This window comes from Oryctolagus cuniculus, chromosome 6 (genome assembly GCF_964237555.1).
Source record: "Oryctolagus cuniculus chromosome 6, mOryCun1.1, whole genome shotgun sequence".
NCBI classification, from domain to species: Eukaryota; Metazoa; Chordata; class Mammalia; order Lagomorpha; family Leporidae; genus Oryctolagus; species Oryctolagus cuniculus.
Genome location: NC_091437.1, coordinates 110,940,073 through 110,958,614, shown reverse-complemented (window position 1 = coordinate 110,958,614; position 18,542 = coordinate 110,940,073). Strand labels below are relative to the sequence as shown.

Below are 18,542 nucleotides of genomic sequence, written 5' to 3'. Positions count from 1 at the left end.
CATTTTTCCTCCATTATTACCCACTGCCCAGCATGCAAAAAAAAAAAAAAAGCCATAATAGAATTCTGAATTTTATTAGAGAATATATCTAAAATACAATATTTATTGTTGATATATTATTTGAATGGAAATATACTCTGTATCACAACTATAACAATTTTTACAGATAATACTTCATTTACATCTCTAATTCAAAAGTCACTAAATTATAACATAATTCATATTTAAGATAACTTTGCTACAAATATATAAGAATTTTTAAAGATTTTCTTTAACATAACATCTTGGAATTATGAATGTGTATCTTCTCTGATTGACATCACATATAATCATGACTTTTTTACCTCATTTGCCTTAACTTGTTTGATTTATCTCATGATTTGGATTTGCATTCATCCATTCTACTTTCCTATGTTTTAAAAATAGCTTTCAGTGAACAATTAGGAGTGCTCAGCACTCCATGTGCTGTGAACAAAGTCAAGGTACTTTATGCCTGTTCCTCGTATTATAGTCTCTGCTACAGACAGCCTACACCATAAGCAAAGCACCAACCAGTCACAGCTATTCTGTCAAGTGAGACATTTAGTGTAGCTCTTCACATTTTATTGGAAAGCACATCAAGTAAGAGATGAGGATCTAAATAACCAGACACAAAGCAACCAGGGCCCAAATCACCAAGGTAGATTTGTGCTTAGCTAAAGGGAAACATCAGAAGTTCATCATTTGGACACTGGCTCTGGGACCACTTAAACAAAGGAAGCTTTGACTTGTCTGCCCTTCAGTGGCTGAGTAGGGCGCCAGTTGTCCACCATTGGCTCCTCAGGTTCCGCCTCCTTGTTGAAGTTAAGGTTACGGAATTTCAACATCTAAAAGACACAATAAAAATTTGAAACCTAAACTTTCACAGTAGTATTTGCTCATGCGCTTATGTTACGTATTTTGACATGTATTCCCCAATATTCACAGTACCATGCATCAGTGGCCAAAATTCAATTTAATTCCTGATACATATATATAATCACATATGGGAGAACTTCAAAAAAGCTCATGGGAGATGAAATTATGGGAGATAAAATTGAAAGAAAAGTTTATTTTGTTGCAAAATTTTTTATACCCACACATAGTTTTTTCAGAATACATATTTTCCATGAAACTTTTAAAGGTTCTTTGTATATATAAATTCTAGAATTTTTTGGATCAAAATAAACTTGCTTTACCTCCATTTGCCATGAACTTTTTGAAGTACCCTTGTGTAGATTGTTATGTTCTTTCACATAACAATTTATATAAAATATACAAAACATTGGAATTATTTTGAAGGAGATTTTCAGTGAGATTTTTTTCTTTTAAATTTAAATGAAACATCAAAATCCACAAACTCATACCTCTGAAATTTAAAACAACAATAACAATTCTAGATCTAAATTAAATTTTGTTTTCTACTCCCAGGGAAGACAAACTATAGCATCTGTTCTATTAGATAAAGTAGTCCAGGATCTGCAAGCTCTGTGAGCTGAGTCTGCCTAAGCACACAGAAACACAGGAACCCATGTGCCCATCTGAGATCTCAAACTCTTGACATTGGTTGATTTTTATTTTCTTTTAAACTTGTTTCAGTTTCCCAGTTCAATAGTCAGACACAGGCAGCCCTCAAACAATTTCCTGTTTCTTTGAGGTTATGCTCAAAAAGCAGTACTTCTCTTTTCCTAAACAAGACTTGATCTAAATGAAGAAGGGTGGTTTGGGGCAATAAAAAAAAAAAAAAGAAGAAGAAGAAGAAGGCCAAGAGCCAATAACCCCTAGCTGATATCTTTTGACAAGTAATAGTCTTCCAATCACTCACACGCCAGCTTTGATTTAGGTTTACTACTGTAATGCGCATGACTATTGCTGCAGTCCATCCAAGGGGACTCTAAAAATACCTAGGGGTGATTAATTACAACAGAATCTCAGGAACCTGAAAGAATTAGAATCTGTTTATAAAGTGCAATCAGATCAAATGTTTTGGTCAAACAATGTAAGTGACTTCTACACCACACTCCACCAATTAAATTATTCTCAAATTGGTCAACCTGACTCATTATTGTAGTATCAGAGTCAAAGCCTGACTAGAGAAGATAAAGGTAGCAGAATATGACAGACCCATTTATGTTGCTTACCTAACATTCATCTCTCCTATACTTTCTCTTGCACTAGCACTCCCCTTCTTGAAACTCAAAAGGATAAATCTGTAGGTGATCATTTTCCCCTGCTGAAAACTGGGTTAGAAGCAATCAAGTGATCTCTGATCAGTGAAGATGGGAAAGGTTTCCTAGGGGTCTTCAGGGAAAGACTTCTCTGCTCATAGGGAAGCAATGGAAATTCTATTCCTTTCTTCCTCAAGCAGAGGTTGTAGCTGCACACGGTGCCCAAACTGCTTTTGCAACCACCTTGAGGATAAAATCCTTAAAAGGCAAGGCAAAGTCAAGGGAATCCCAAAGCAGAGGGACCAGAGCTCTGACTTTCAGAGCTAAGCATGTCCCTACCTCAAGATTCCATGTTATATGAAAAATATCCCTAACATTGGCATTTTGCCAATATATTCAATTAGTAGTTCTAGTTTAGTAACACTTTGTACCTTAAAGGCAAATACACAGCACAAAGACTAACAGAGTAGGTTCAATTGACCTTACCTACAGGTGTATTTGTGTGTATGGGTGTGAGTGTACACAATATATCCATTTGTTATAACAGCTCTCAATGGAAGACTTTGGATCTCAATCTGGATAGCTCCCAGTGAAGGAAGAAATTAAGGTTTAAAGCCGGCGCCGTGGCTCAATAGGCTAATCCTCCACCTTGCGGCGCCGGCACACCGGGTTCTAGTCCCGGTTGGGGCGCCGGATTCTGTCCCGGTTGCCCCTCTTCCAGGCCAGCTCTCTGCTATGGCCAGGGAGTGCAGTGGAGGATGGCCCAGGTGCTTGGGCCCTGCACCCCATGGGAGACCAGGAAAAAGCACCTGGCTCCTGGCTCCTGCCAGGATCAGCGCGGTGCGCCGGCTGCAGCGGCGGCCATTGGAGGGTGAACCAACGGCAAAGGAAGACCTTTCTCTCTCTGTCTCTCTCTCTCACTGTCCACTCTGCCTGTCAAAAAAAAAAAAAAAAAAAAAAAAAAAAAAAAAAAAAAAAAAAAATTAAGGTTTAAATTATGACTCAATTATTACGTACACAAGCAAGAAATGGTGTTATAATCTTTCCTTATGTTACTACTTCAGGAAGCTTGCACAAATGTTATGATTATGAGGCAATTTTCAAGTCACATACCAGTCTAGCATACTATTTTTTGACCCACTTGGATATACTACAAGTCAAGTTTCAGTTAGATATGGATTTACTTTAAAAGATGTTAAAAAAAAAACACACACACACACAGTACTTGTAAGTTAATACACTAAATGAAAATGCAGCAGCAGAATCCTTGCTCCCAGACCTGATTCTGCTGAGGTTGCTGAGTGGAAAGCACGTTAATTTTCCTGTACCTCACAGTTTAGCAACACAAGAATAGCCAGGGAAATGAGAAAGTTGGACAATGTGATCTGTTTCTCATTGAAGCTCTACATTTCTCTGATAAGCACATTACAACTACTCAAAATACCACCATTTTTAACACTGTTGGCAGCTTACTCGGTCTTTAAATTACCCAGGATCCAAGCTCTTGTGGAACCCACTAAGAAATATCCATATTCTCCACTTCAACTGTTTGCTAGGAGACAATCTTGGAAAAATTCATTTGCATCCACTTTTGTGAACACTCATCAGTGACTTAGATGCCACATTAGTCACTTGAACATCACAAGAGTTCTGATACTTGTTCTCCAAGGGATGACTCTCCCTTCCGTCAGCATTCAGAGATGCATTCTCATATAAACAAACCTGCAGTTCAGTGAAGAGTGGGCAGGGAATTATCACTGATAACTAAGTAAACTTGAAGATGAACTCTCATTTTTCTGCATTTCTGTTTCTTCATTATTGACCAAAAAAAAAAAAAGAAGTTGACAGCCACCTTTTTCATTTAATTCTCACATCACTATCTATTTTACACACTAAATAAACTGTCTAGGATTATGGTTACTGAAAACAGTTTACTGAATGCTGTTCCATGGCTAGAACAAGCAGGAGGAGGATCAAATCCCAGGTTTGTCTGACCCCATAGCTTTTCTGGCCAGACTAACTACTTCATCTCTCGAAATCAACTTCTCATTAGAAAACAGACCTGCTCACTGCTGACAGTGATGGGTTCCTTGAGCACAATCCATGTCACACATTCCAGAAGAGGAGGGGTGGTCAGTGAGCCTGGGTAGGTCCAGTAGTCCAGGCTTTCAGGAAGGAGGCCACGAGGATCAAAGTCAGTGAAGTCAACGCTCTTACCCTGAAATGGGGGGAGGCAAGTTAAAAGCGTCACAGGCTCCCAGAAAGAGGAAGGGGCTGCATAGAACCTGAATTGGCTTATACCCCTCTGATAGCCAGAACGTTTTATAAAGAGAAGTGACAAATTCCCTAGTGAACAAAATGAAAATAAATTAACAGATGATGTTTAACTTGGAAATACAGACTTGCAAGTGTTAGCAAAGGAACTGGCAGCTATATTTCTTAGTCCATTTCTCATCGTGTCTCTGAAACAATTCCTTACTTTGAACTTTTAAATCATTAACTAATCAAATCTAGTACTTCAAGTGCTTGCAGTAACAGAAATGCAGTGTCCTAATGAAGAGGTGATGACCTTGCTATCTTCTTTGATAGCTAGATCAGAACTAAAGGAGTGCATTCAATTCTGGACACAATGCATTTAAAGCAACAGATGCTAAAAGTTATAAGCTACTGAAAAAGTGACAAGCTGGTTGCAAAGAAAGAAACTACGTCATATGAAATCAATTAAAAGGAACTGAAGAGAATTGGCCTAGGAGTAGGTAAAAGAGAAAGCAGAAGCATGAAGAGGGGTTAGGTTTATTCCATACAATTCAAAGCAATTAAATGAGGTGTAAAGGGTGAGCATTTCAGGAGATTTATGCTGCTTCAATTTGAGGATGAGCTTCATAAAGCCAGAGCTGTCACTATGACCCCAAAGGTCCCCTCATTTTAAGTAACTGTAGTGTTTAAGCAGTTGCTCAATGACCTCTACAGCAAGGTTGTAGAAAAGACTTAAGCACTGAATGGCTGGATTCAAAGAGGTCACAGAATGTAAATCTCCATGAAGCAGGGCTTTGTTCATCTTGTTCACTATTGTAGCTGTGGATTAGTAAAGTAGTAAGCACTCAACAAATATCTGCTGCATGAATGATTGACTAATGTGATCAGATGCCCTTTCAGCCTCCTTGAAATCATGAAATTCTCTGACTCATGTATGGATGTTCAAACGATAGGAAGCAAAACTAAATACAAGCCTCACAATTATTCTAGAATTAAAATCAACTTTTGGAACAAGTTGATTCAATATAAAAGCAATATTTTATCTGTATCAACCATTGATCCAAAAACTACATGTCAATAAGACTATTCGGTTTGATCCAAAGAAATTTCGGTAACCACTGAAGCACAGAAAGTAAGTACTTAATTACACAGCAAAGATTCAACTTACCTTTGTTTTGATAGAACTCAGTGTATCAACAACTTTCTGAAGGCCTGGTGTAGCACTGCCAATCTATAGAAAAACAAAAATGATAAGCTTTTGTAACCCGGTTACTAACAGGCTGCTTTTGATTTAGGTGGCTCTACCATAACATTTCTCCAAATAATGAAACAAAATCCACCATTCTGTGCATTCCTGCCCATCATCCATAGCTTGATGACAGTCACATTATAGATATCCCCACTTTCACTAAATTCTCAATCTGTCTCTGGCTTCTTTCCATGTTTTCTCCTTAAAACTACCCTCGCAGATGTCTCTAGTAACTCCCAATGCCAAGAGATACTCTTCAATTGTTTACCTTACTTAACTTCCTTGCATGATTTTTACAATATTGTCTTCTCTTCTTTTTAAAAATTCTCTTCTCCTTTGACTTTCTCTGTGCTCACCATCCTCCTGTATTTCCCTGGACTCTTTTATTCCAATATTGTCATTTAATTGGCATCATTCTCACTATCTTAAAGATATTGCATTTGCAGGTTGTCAGGGTTTCATTTTAAGCAACTTTCTCATCTCCCTGTCCATGCTGTCCTCAAATGATTTCATAAAAATATGTCATTTCCACCTCAATATATGAGGTCAGGGCTCCTAAAGCTCCAGCCCCAACCTTTCTCCATTCCACGTTCCAACTGTCTAAAAGGCAGCTCTACCTGTTATGTCCCAATGTTACCTGCAGCTCTCCAATACTGAGTTACTGCCCTTCATCCCTCCACAGCTTAATCTTAATTTAGCATTGCCTGTCACCAAATAGCTCTATCTAGTATAAGGTTAACTGGAAAAAAACAAAAAACCCACAAAACACCTACTAGTCCTTTAAAGTTTACCACTTTATGTCCTCCACATTGGTATTTAGATAGTATCTAATGATACCTCTCAAATTGGGTCTTTGTCCTCCATCTCCACTACAATCAACAGTTGTGGAGGGGCAAGTAAATCTGAAAATATTTCAGAGTCAAAGCATTTCCTAGGCTCTTTTGTAGACTGTCCTGTTTGTTATGAATGTTCTGTCTGGTCAACCTTTCTTGAAAACAAGGAAAAAAAGACCTGGGCCATCAACTAACCTTCAAAAAGATACCCAAAACAGCCAATCCATCAGGGTGTTTTACAGCTTTTCCAAAATCCCCGTACTTGGTGTTCCAGTGAACCAAATGAAGCTAAGGCCAGAAGAGAAAAAACCACAGTGAATGACTGACACAATAAAAGCCTACAGATTTTATTCAATGCTCTTTACTAATGGTTACTAGAGAAAATGAAAATGTAGATAATTTTAAATAAAAAACTTTTATTTTTATTCTCATTATCCATGATTTGACATGAAAGTAAGTGACCTCATCAATGACTCTAAAACAAAGAAATGTATATGAGAAGAGGCACCATTTCATTTCCAGATTTGTGTTAAAACAGGAGCCTCCCCTCTGAATTTACTTACACTTTGCAAATGCTAGATAATGTTTTGTAGCCTTAATTGTGATATAATTCAGGAGAAGATGCAAATGTGAAGATCCTTTTCAAAAGAAGGGGTTCACTTAGTGTGAATTGAGTTTATAATATTAAGCTTTCAAAATTAAAGCTAAATAGCAATTTACAGATATTTTCCCCTGGAAGAAAAAACAAAGCACCCCTTACCTCTGCAGCATACTTCTTCTTGTTCACAGTGTGTTCAGAGCCTTGTCCATCGGATGAGCCCCAGTGAAAGTGAAACTGAATCAACCTGTAAGTGCCTTCAAGAGGCCCTTCTTTCAGCACTAAAATTGAAAAAGCAATATGTTACATATCCGGGTACATATGTGTATGCATACACATGTATTTGTATGTAAACACACACACACTCACACATAGATACACACATTAAATACCCACACCTTATAAGTATTAGCATCCTAATCTTGTTCTATAGTACTAAATGTCTGCTGGTAGCCACATTTTCACCCTGTGAAAATTAAATCCAGACTGAGGTTGGGTCTACACTACTGACACAATCACTTCAACTGGTTTTTATCCTCCTATGTTGGATGAAGAGGCCATGCGTGGTTCATCCTTGTTTTCTGATCACAGTGACACCGCTCTTCTGAGTTTGCTCAGGAGTCATAGGCTCAGGTCCAGAGAGAGGAAATTGTAAGCTGCACTAAGAATTTCTCTGTGGCTCATTTAGGAAGTGCCCGTGCAGATGCTTGCCAAAGTGCTGGTCTGCTGCACACATACGCGTGGGAACCTCTCTTCTGCCGAGGCCCAGTGACTGCCCTACTGCCTCTTTTTTAACCTCTGGCACAGTTCTGACATATCAGAAATTGTGAAATAATAAGCATTCCCATGGATCTTAACATATGAAATTTAATTGTCTTTATACTACTGCTAACTAGCTTTTTGTCCTCTTAAATATTTTAATTATACCTCTTTAACCTTAATTTTCTCCCCTATAAAATGGATATTCAATTATTAATTCATTATTTATTTATTGTCTCCTGTATACAGTATAATAATGTATTCATTATCTCCAAAAAATTTAAATTCAAATGGTAATAACTTTCCCATGCTTCTATGATTCTGATATCAATGCAACTTTATTCAGCAAAATCAATACTATAAAACACATTCTCAGACTGCAAACTATCCGTAAATAATTTACAGTTTGGGTCTTGATAGAGGATTAAAACATTGGAAAATCACTGTTTCCCCCATCATGCTTCCAAAACTTTTAACCTAACCTACATGTAATTAATGAGAATAAGTTGATATATTTCAAAGCTTTTAGAAGTAGCTAAATTCTACTACTTTAATTTTTTTCCTAGTATTGGATTTAAATCATCCATCACTATATTATTAGTTCATTTTTATAATTCATAAAATAATGGTCTCAAACTTTGTTTTTACAAAACAAAAAGACAGGGTCCGTATAACAAAGTTTGTTTGCTTAACTTCACCTAAGTAAGTTGGATGGTAGTACTACTCACTCATTTATTCAAAGTAAAAGATAAAACTGGCTGGAGGATTTTTAAGCAGTGGAGCTTCTCTATACCAAGACTGTCAGCTCAGCCTTGCTAGGAGAAAGAAAAAAAAAAAAAAAAAAAAAAAAGAATGCATGGTATCCTATATGGGCATCGGTTCTAGTCTCGGCTGCTCCTCTTCCAATCCAGCTCTCTGCTACGGCCTGGGAAAGCTGTAGACAATGGCCCAAGTCCTTGGATCCCTGTCCCCGCGTGGGAGACCTGGAGGAAACTCCTGGCTCCTGGCTTCGGTTCAGTAAAGCTCCAGCCATTGCAGCCAATTGGGAAGTGAACCAGCAGATGGAAGACCTCTCTCCCTCTCTCTCTGCCTCTCCTTCTCTCTCTATGTAACTCTGACTTTCAAATAAATAAATAAATATTAAAACAATTAAAAATAAAGACTATGTTTATCTGATAATTCTGTAAGAAAAGAATTGATGTTTTCTCCAATACTAGGTTTTTGCAAAAATGAAGTAATTTATAGCTTTCGTAATACACCCTTAAAAGTGAATATGTTTATGATATAAACTATAAAAAATTCCCTTAAATCTTTAAAGTCAATAACCAATTGGTTGATCAAAAAAAGCAAATGTCACTTGTAACATTATTAATTCTATCCAGTAGCAAGTCTAATTATATAAAACTAAGCATCTTAGAGAACTGGTTTTCTAAATGTATTCTACAAGGAATCATATCAAAACCTTAAATTTTATTTTTTTAAAGATTTATCTATTTGAAAGGCATACTGATAGAGAGATAGAGAAAGAGATCTTCCATCCAGTAGTTCACTCCCCAAATGGCTGCAACAACCTGGCTGGCTCAGGCTGAAGACAGGAGCTAGAAACACCATCCAGGTCTCCTACATGAGTGGCAGAGGTCTATGTACTTGGGTCATTATCCGCTCCCTTCCCAAGTGCATTAGTAGGGAGCTGGAAGCAACCAAGACTTGCAGGAGCCTTCGGATAAAGGATGCTGGCTTCAACATCAGCAACTTTAACCTACTATGTCACTACTCTGGCCCGGGATCTTAAATTTTAAGGATAATAAGGCTTACTGCTATTTCTTATTCTTATTCTCTCTCTTGCAGACCTGAAAACTATGTCCCAACTTACTGGCTTTGGAGAGCATTTAGAATTAGTCAAAATTACATATGAGCTTTTATTAAAAAAAGTGAAAAAAAAAGTGTTCTGGGTTCAATGATTAAACACATTCCATACTAATCTACTATCACCACATACCTTAGAAAAAACTTATTTCTGTGAAGATTAGAAACTCACTGTAATTAGGAAAGGTTACTGAATCTTTAAAGTCTAATAGCTATAGAAAACAATAATTCTAGTCTTTAACTAGTTGGTTATTTCTCTATCAATTCTTAACAAGGAGGGCCGGCGCCGTGGCTCAATAGGCTAATCCTCCACCTTGCGGCGCCGGCACACCGGGTTCTAGTCCCGGTTGGGGCGCCGGATTCTGTCCCGGTCGCCCCTCTTCCAGGCCAGCTCTCTGCTATGGCCAGGGAGTGCAGTGGAGGATGGCCCAGGTGCTTGGGCCCTGCACCCCATGGGAGACCAGGAAAAGCACCTGGCTCCTGGCTCCTGCCAGGATCAGCGCGGTGCGCCGGCTGCAGCGGCGGCCATTGGAGGGTGAACCAACGGCAAAAGGAAGACCTTTCTCTCTGTCTCTCTCTCTCACTGTCCACTCTGCCTGTCAAAAAAAAAAAAAAAAAATTCTTAACAAGGAATTTAAGCTGTGGAGTCCCTCAGAAACTTTGTTATAATAATAAACTGTAATAAACTCTACTAAAAGTAGCACATGCCTTCTTATTTGAAAAACAGAGAAGACAATACTTCGGTTAAAGATAAGACACTTAATGCTATTTTCCAGAACTTCTTATATATGTATTTATTGTGATTATTACATGACATTTCTAAAGTGAAAATGAAACTTGTTCTTGTACTGAAAAAATAATCTCTTTTAAAACAGCGGAAACTGCTTATTGCTTACTTGTTTCCTCTGCAAAAACCAACCATCTTAGTGGGTCAGTGAGACAATGACTCATTGTCCACAGTGGCATGCTGTCTGAGGGACAGAGATCTGTAAGTGGGGTTTTCTATGCTAATGTTTTCTTAAGACTCCCAAAATTTAATTTCAATATAAATCTCAACACCAAGAGCATCCCCCAGTTTTAGTTTTCATCTGTCATCAGTTATACACAGAGAGAGAGAGAGAAAGATAAAGAGAGAAACACACATATGTAAACATCAATTAAGTATAATATTATAGAAAAATACTTCTTCCTAAGTACATTGTTTGGGAAAATTATCAAATAACATTTTGCAAAATAAATAACAATTAGTAACATTGAAATAAATCAGACTATTCACACACATTGAAAACTGCAAATTTAACATTTTTAAATATTTTCTAATGTTATTATTACTTCTTAATTAAGATGCATTCAAATAACAAACTAAAGGCACTAGTGAATATCAATATCTCCCTTAAATCCAAAATACAAATAAACTATTCCCATTAATCTTTAAACTAAAACTTGAAATTTTTCCCATTAATGAATGATTGCAATTAATTAAAATCATTCTCATTAAAATCTCATTCATTCAAATGCATAATCCTACAGGAAACATGGCATTTTTCAGAAGCTGAACAATCTGGAATAACCTGAAAAATTTTAAATCATGTATTACTGTTTTGCTTGCTGGCCATAACAAATAACCTATATTTGCCAATATAGACAAATCTGAGAAAAAGACATCCATATTCCACTTCCATTATAATAGTATGATGTTTAGCTGTCATTCTCATTAGAGCAAATAGAGTCAAAATTCAAGAGAACAAAAGTTTCAGTTTAAACTGGAAAACAATTATACAGGAGTAAAAAAAAGAAGCTCTTGTGATGCGAACATCAGTAACTACAGTGTTTAGAATGATTGTGTCCATTTTCTAGACATTTAGAGGTCTTCTGAGACCATTTATCATGTGCATGACAAATCCTTTCATTTGTTACGACTGCTTATGGAGGGAAAATTCTAGAGTCCAAAAAGCAAGTCCCTAAATATCAAGCAGGGCCCTTGTGTGAAGATCCATTGTGTCACACTGACAATGATGCTTGAAACGAGCAGAAACTCATTCAGCTTCCTTTTTTTTTTCTTCTTAAACTAACATTTACAGATATGAGTATTTCAATTTCTAAAACACAGGAATGACTTGAGAATTGCATGTGAATTGGCCCAATAGTTCAGATGTTAACTTTTAATATTTTTCCCTAAATTTTCAATAAAACAGGAGCATTTTAAACTGAGTTCTTGAAGTTAATAAGCTAGCAGGAATTAATAATTTGACTACTATTCTTTTCTCTCACATATACAAAAAGCAGGGAAAGTTACTTTTTAATAATTAAAAATAAACTAACAGGATTAGCAATTCTTCATTAGTTTAAGGTGGCTTATATGTAAAGGAATTTAGAAGATTGGTAACAGCTTTAACCCAAGCCTCTTAACTCCATATTTTAAAAGAATTTGCACAAGCTTAACATAGCAATAAACTTGATCAGCTCAGTTCCTGATACCTAAATTCCTAAATTTGGATATAAGACAACAGTTAGGACATAACTGGAAAATCTGAATCCAGAGAAGTCCTAAAAGATTACAATATCATTGAGAGGCACAAAAAGTCAGAACCAATGCCTTTAAATGCAGAAAAGTTAGAGGTAAAGGGTTTCTAAACACATTAAGTATATCATCAAAAGAGATCCAAATAAAGGGTGCTAAATTGCTAATATAAAAAAATTAAGTGACCAAAATGAATAAGTCATTTTTAGATGTAACTGTACAGAAAAGTGTCAGTTTTTTAATACTTGCTATGTTCAAGCTGAATGTTGACTGTGGTTATCAGCCAAAGAATTTTATTCTAATTCTATTTTTAAGTGATTGCCATTTAGACTCTCTAGCAAACTAGGAGGGAAGCAACTTAGCAAGTTATTTAAACTCTTTAGCTTTCTGTTTCCTCATGTTTATTTTAAGTGGGCTTGCCTACAGTATCTCTATCATTTGTTCCAGCTTTGAGAGTCTACGATTCTTAAAGAAAAAAAAATGTTCCAAAGGCTATTTTTTCCACATGGTATGATTTATGAAAATTTATTTTGCAGATGCATTTGCCCCTAGAATTCACATTTTAAGACAAAAATATGTCCACATCTTTGACCAAAGTTACTGAAAATGTGGAAGAGATATGGGCAAAGCTACAAAGAAATCTTTCATTCACAAGTTTTTCTCATATCCATTCTTGACCCTGTTTTTTACTAAAGGACAGGGCTTCAGAAAGTTCATGGAAAAACAGAATTAACAGACTAACATGTTTAATTCTATCTCACATTTTTTCATAATATGCATTTTCTGTGAATTTTTTGAAGACCCTTCATATCTTCTTTCTTTCTAGAGCACATCTGGTGAACTCCTGTTTCCTACTTTCCTTTGTTTGCAGTCTTAGCAAAGGGATCAATATTCATGCATCCACAGAAGCCTTATTCACCCTAGAAAGTCTTTCCTGTCTTACACAGTTCAATTCCTAAGCCTCCTTTATGTTTCCATAGTTCTTAGAGTACTTCCTCCTTGTCCTTATCTAAGTGACTGTCAGTGTCTTATTATTTCTGTATCTTTTTACTTGGGTATCCCCCAGTATGGGCTCTGGGAATGCAGGAGAGGGACCAGGCCTCCTTGCCCTCATGATGCTTAGATTATCACACATCTAACCGGTGTGAGTAATGATATTTTTGTATTGGAACTAGATAGGTAACAAATACATGTGTCTTTACAGACTTGGGTTGGCAGTCCTTTCCAAACCAGCTGATTTTATTCTGTCTCACAATCCAAACATTGCCAACTTCTTAACAAATAATTGAAAGAATGTGATTAGTTTTTTTTGTTTTTTTTTGTTTTTTTTTTTTTTTTTTTTGACAGGCAGAGTGGACAGTGAGAGAGAGAGACAGAGAGAAAGGTCTTCCTTTTTTTGCTGTTGGTTCACCCTCCAATGGCCACCGCAGCCGGCGCATCACGCTGATCCGAAGCCAGGAGCCAGGTGCTTTTCCTGGTCTCCCATGCGGGTGCAGGGCCCAAGCACTTGGGCCATCCTCCACTGCATTCCCGGCCATAGCAGAGAGCTGGCCTGGAAGAGGGGCAACCGGGACAGAATCCTGCGCCCCGGCGATTAGCTCTAATTAGTTACTGCTCTTATAGAATTAGAATAAAATTCTCTGAATGATAACCATAGATAGATAATATGTGGCTTGAACATAACACAAAATATTTTAAAAACCTGCTATACTTTTGTGTATTAAAGAAACTTAAGTCTAACAGCATAGTATACTCATGGTAAAACACATGAGTTTTTATTATGCACGTATAATAACTTCATTTATAGAATCAGTACGTATTTAATAACATCAGCAGGATGTCTTGGACTATATCAAAATAAAATTTTTAAGTGACAACCACAGAGATCATCTACCGAGGGATGGCCAGGCACTGGGCTGGGTGCTTTCATTCTTCCCCTGTGGCAGGTATCACTCTCACCCCAATTTTGTTTACAGCAACAAAACAAAACAAAACAAAAATCACAAACTCTTAAAAAGGTTCAGTTACCATCATCCCTGAATCCAGGTCTGTCTGGCATCAGCTAAACCTCCCAGGCACCAGCCTATCTGCTGAATTCTACTTCCCAGTAATATGGGACTAGAATAATTTCTTTCATCAGTTTTGTAAGGGAATTACTTCATCTGGTTGCATTTGTTAGACATTTGTTTCCTCATGTTTCCAAGTTTCTATGTAGCATCCAGTGAGGTATATAATTTTGTGGATAGTTCATCCTTTGAAAATAATGATTTTCCTGTGACTCTTTAAAAAAAATTAACAGCTACAGACTAAAGCATCTTACTTCTGTTGGCTTTTGAATGACTAAATGTGAAATTTTATAGCATCCATTCTGCATGTGCAATACCAAGAGACCTTCAGCCTTGCCATATTATAAATAAATGGTATTTCTCACAAGCAAAAAAAAAGAAAGAAAGAAAGAAATCATTTTCCTTCTGTTTAATCACTTTAGCATTGCTTCTTGGGGTGGGAGGAGTCCCCATGAAGAATAAATGGCAGCGTCTCTGAAGGCCTGCTTGAGTGCACATCTTCCACTGGACCCCGACACGCTAGGGACCTGCACCACAACGTGTTTGTATCATCCTCGGGAGGGGGGCACACAGGCACAGGGATCTAGAAAACACTTCTCCAGGGATCTCCACTGTCTGCCCCACTTCCAGAGACGCTCTTTCAGACAGGCAAGTGGCCCAAGAATTAAGGAAAGTGGAAAGAAGAATTTTTCCAAAAACTGGACTGAATATATAGATCACTGCTGAAAAAAACTCAACTTGACCTAATGGTAATAATTACACATTGTATAATATATTAATACTGCGGGTCACTATTGCAAAACTTGGGAAACCTTACTGAATGTTTCCTCTATCTTTTCTCATTGTTTGCCCAACACCTCCCCACGCCCACACCAAACCAAACATCATCTGATTGTAGCACCATTTCATTCAATGACATTCAGAGAAAAGTGCTCGGGAAAATAGGGCACCAGCAATTAAACCAAGTAATGAGGGAGGAAGGCAGCTACTATGTTAGAATGGGATTGTTCTCTGGCATCTAAATAAGGAAAAAAAAAAAAAAAAAAAAAGAAGAAGAAGCATTCAGTTGGTATCCTGTAAACAGCTCTATTATAAATCAGTTATAGTAATTGGTTTTGTCAGTAACAGGCCATGTATGTCCACCAACTCTAACATATCTTAGTTTCCAGGACAAATTTCTGGATAGATCCCAAGACACTCCAACACCTTCATCACACTAGACCAATATAAAGAAGTATTTACAGATACAAGGTCTTCCGAGAATTTCAATATTTTAAATTGTCAGGTTTTCATCATCCTTCTCACTGCTACCTTCTAGATAACACTCATTGGTACGTAATTTTTAATGTTTAGGTATGGACCCTGAAAGAGAAATAAAGAATCTTTAAAAATCCATACCTTGCGAGTCTCATCATTGCCACTGCTGACCTTGGTGGGGGGAGAAATCTTGCCTTTGCTACTTTTCACAAGCATGTCACAGTTATTTCACGCCCTACATAGAAGTCAGGAGTTTTACCAGGGAGAAACAGCCCAGGGGCATTTCAGAGCAATTAGCCTACTTCTCAGGAGCCTCTTGACCTAATGAAGATGATCAGAGCAGCCTTTGAGAGTATGGAGACAGACTGTAGTGGTTAAAGGATTTCCACCACTCCTGATTTCCTCCATCAAGCTGGGAAAACAGCCGTAAGCTACAAGACACTGACCTGTTTTGTCGTGAGAGTCATCAAACTCCACGTTGAAAGAGTGACCATTGTTGATGATCCTCCGAGAAATGGGGTGCTCATAGCAAACACGCAGAGGCTTCAGGGAAGGGTCGTGCTTGGCCGCGTTAGTGTCGATGTCAATAGGAGACTGGCGCTCGCCATTGGCAATGGGAAAATCCTTATGCCAGTGCTCAGGTCCTGGGGATGAGACCAAGAGTATGAATCCCACAGTGTGGAGAACGGTACACCCAGACCCCTAAAACAGGGCAATGACTCTGTAGCCATCTGCTCGGCTCCAATTTTGGCAGCACCATCGAAAAGCAGAATATCTTTGGGAAAACACTGTGCCTCAGTTTCTTCATTTATAATATGGGGTCATATAATACTATGCCCTTACCTCATACACGTTGTTGTAAGAATTAGAATCCACGCATGTAAAGCTCTTAGACCAATATTTAGTGTCATATAAATACTAGTTATTTGCAGGGTCCTTTTACTGAAATTAAGCAATTAAAGTTGGGCAGACACTCATATCATCAAGGCTTCTGGTTGGAATTTGGGATGTGCAAGCTCACTAAGCCATTCTAGCAGGTCCGATTCCTCCTTCCTCGTGTCGTCGCTCGGGACGGAAGGACAGAGCTGCCGCCCAGGCTCGGGGAACTCGCTCCATTAGTGGTCAGGTCCCAACTACCCGGGAAGCCCTGCACTCTTCAAAGATGCGCAAGAGGTCCCCAGGCGCATCTTGTTCTTGGCTCCGCTTCCCGGGAGATCCCAGACCCGTGGGGTTCATGAAGCCTGGGTCCGGGTGCCCGATACCCCTAACATTCTAGGTTGAGAAACGAAGGGAAAACTCAGCTCAGCAAAACGCCCCGGGACAGGTCGTGCGGAGAGCCTTGGCCACAGGTGGTGCTGCTGAAGCGGACGGGGATGTCTGGGGTTAGGAGGGGGGGTCCCTTAATTTTTCAGCGGTCAACAACTAAACTGCACCGTTACAACCCTGCCCGCTCTCTGGCAGCCGGCTTTAGGAGGGCCCTGGCTCCAGAAACCCAGAGAGGAACGAGCTGCGCCCCGTCCCTAGGGCCCTGCGCTCCGCCTGCACACGCGCGGATTCCTCGACAGTGGCTTGGAGCCGGGCGAAGGGGGCATCGCCGGCGCACCTGCACCTCCCGCGCGGCCCGCGGCCGCTGCCAACAGCAGGTGCAGGCGCTGCGGGACCCGGGCCGGCCACCGGAGTGGGCAAGGGTCTGGGCCCAGGACGCCGGACGCCGGCCTCACTCACCATTGTGCTTCCCGTACCCCCAGTGATGGGACATGATCGAGCCGGCGGTCGGGGCAGGGCGGAGTTGGGCCGGTCTAGCAGCGGCCGTTCGGGTTCCTCTTGCGCTCTGTGTCCGCGGGTCGCACCGTCATCGGCTTTTATAGGCTCCCGCCAACTTCGTGCTCGGGGGCGGCCCAGGGGAGGGAACCCCGGGTGGACCTGAGCGACGGGGGAGGTGACGGGCGGAGGTGATCTCCCTGCGCTGGGGCGGGCCAGACTGGCCAGGAGCCGAGGGCGGGGAAAATGCTCTCCCTGCAGGCGTCGGTCAGGCTTGGGAGCTCCTCTCCCGCCGCCCAGCTCCCCCTCGGCCCAGGGGCCGGGGCCCTGGGCGGGCAGCGAGGTTCGCAGCTCCGGCGCGCGTTGGCTGCAGCGGCGGCGGCAGCGGAGGCTCCCGGGCTCCTCCGTCCGACCCGGGCTGCGGAGCGTTTACGCGCACCCATCCCCCTCCGGGGCGCTGGCGGCGGCCGCTGACTGCTCGGGACCCGGGCCCCCGGCGCCGTTCATCTCCTGTCCACTTTATGATCGCATTGGTGGCCTCGGAGCCATCCGGCCCCACTCCATCGGCCACACTCGCGCTGAGGTCTCCAAGTCGGAGGCCTCGCTCTCCCGTGTCCCCGGCCTGGGGCTGGCAAGCTAGGTTAGGAGCTATGACCTTGGGGCAAATAGGGATACGGTCCTTGAGGCGCTGGGGAGCGAGCAGCCCTGGGTGCTGGGAGCTATGCGCCCTCTGCTGGACAGCCGTGGAAGAAGGCGAGAAATACTCCCTGCTGTGTCTCCTGCAGCCGGCACCGAGGCAAACCTGAGAAATTGCATTTCCTTTTAGGCTGGCAGGGCCTTGCCTGAAGTGCTCATCTCCCTCCTCTGTCTGCCTTCCTATCATGCAGAATTAACGTGGAGACAGGAGACTTCCTACTTAAGTACCTATGGACTTAACCAAAACTTCTAAAATAGAAATCACTTTTCTTAGAAAAATCGGGTCAGAGTATTTCTTCCAAAGAGGAGAGAACCTTGGCTGTTTGGCGAAGGCAATGTGCATCTGGCATAGTGGGAAATCATTCCAAATAATTCCACAGAAAGGCCAGGCAGCATTATGACTGCTGTGGGCCCTGGGCATTCTGCCTTTAGTCGTTTCTTTCTTCATAAACAGCACGTTTCCGACAGCATTAGGAAAAAGATTAATAGCTTAA

At 40.2% G+C, this 18,542-nt stretch overlaps 1 protein-coding gene and 1 long non-coding RNA gene across 2 annotated transcripts; one reads left to right on the top strand and one right to left on the bottom strand.

Annotated features, from left to right (window-relative positions):
- Window positions 1-451: 451 nt before the first annotated feature.
- Window positions 452-17,430, bottom strand: CA2 (carbonic anhydrase 2). The gene is given in 7 exon segments (NM_001195708.1): window positions 452-866; window positions 4,249-4,404; window positions 5,611-5,673; window positions 6,720-6,812; window positions 7,285-7,403; window positions 16,038-16,235; window positions 17,317-17,430. Coding segments are annotated over 7 exon segments (783 nt in total). The 5' UTR covers window positions 17,351-17,430; the 3' UTR covers window positions 452-746.
- LOC138849934 (uncharacterized) lies at window positions 858-4,026 on the top strand. Its single transcript, XR_011389176.1, has 2 exons — window positions 858-2,793; window positions 3,175-4,026. It is a non-coding gene; the product is annotated as an uncharacterized lncRNA (long non-coding RNA).
- Window positions 17,431-18,542: the final 1,112 nt, after the last annotated feature.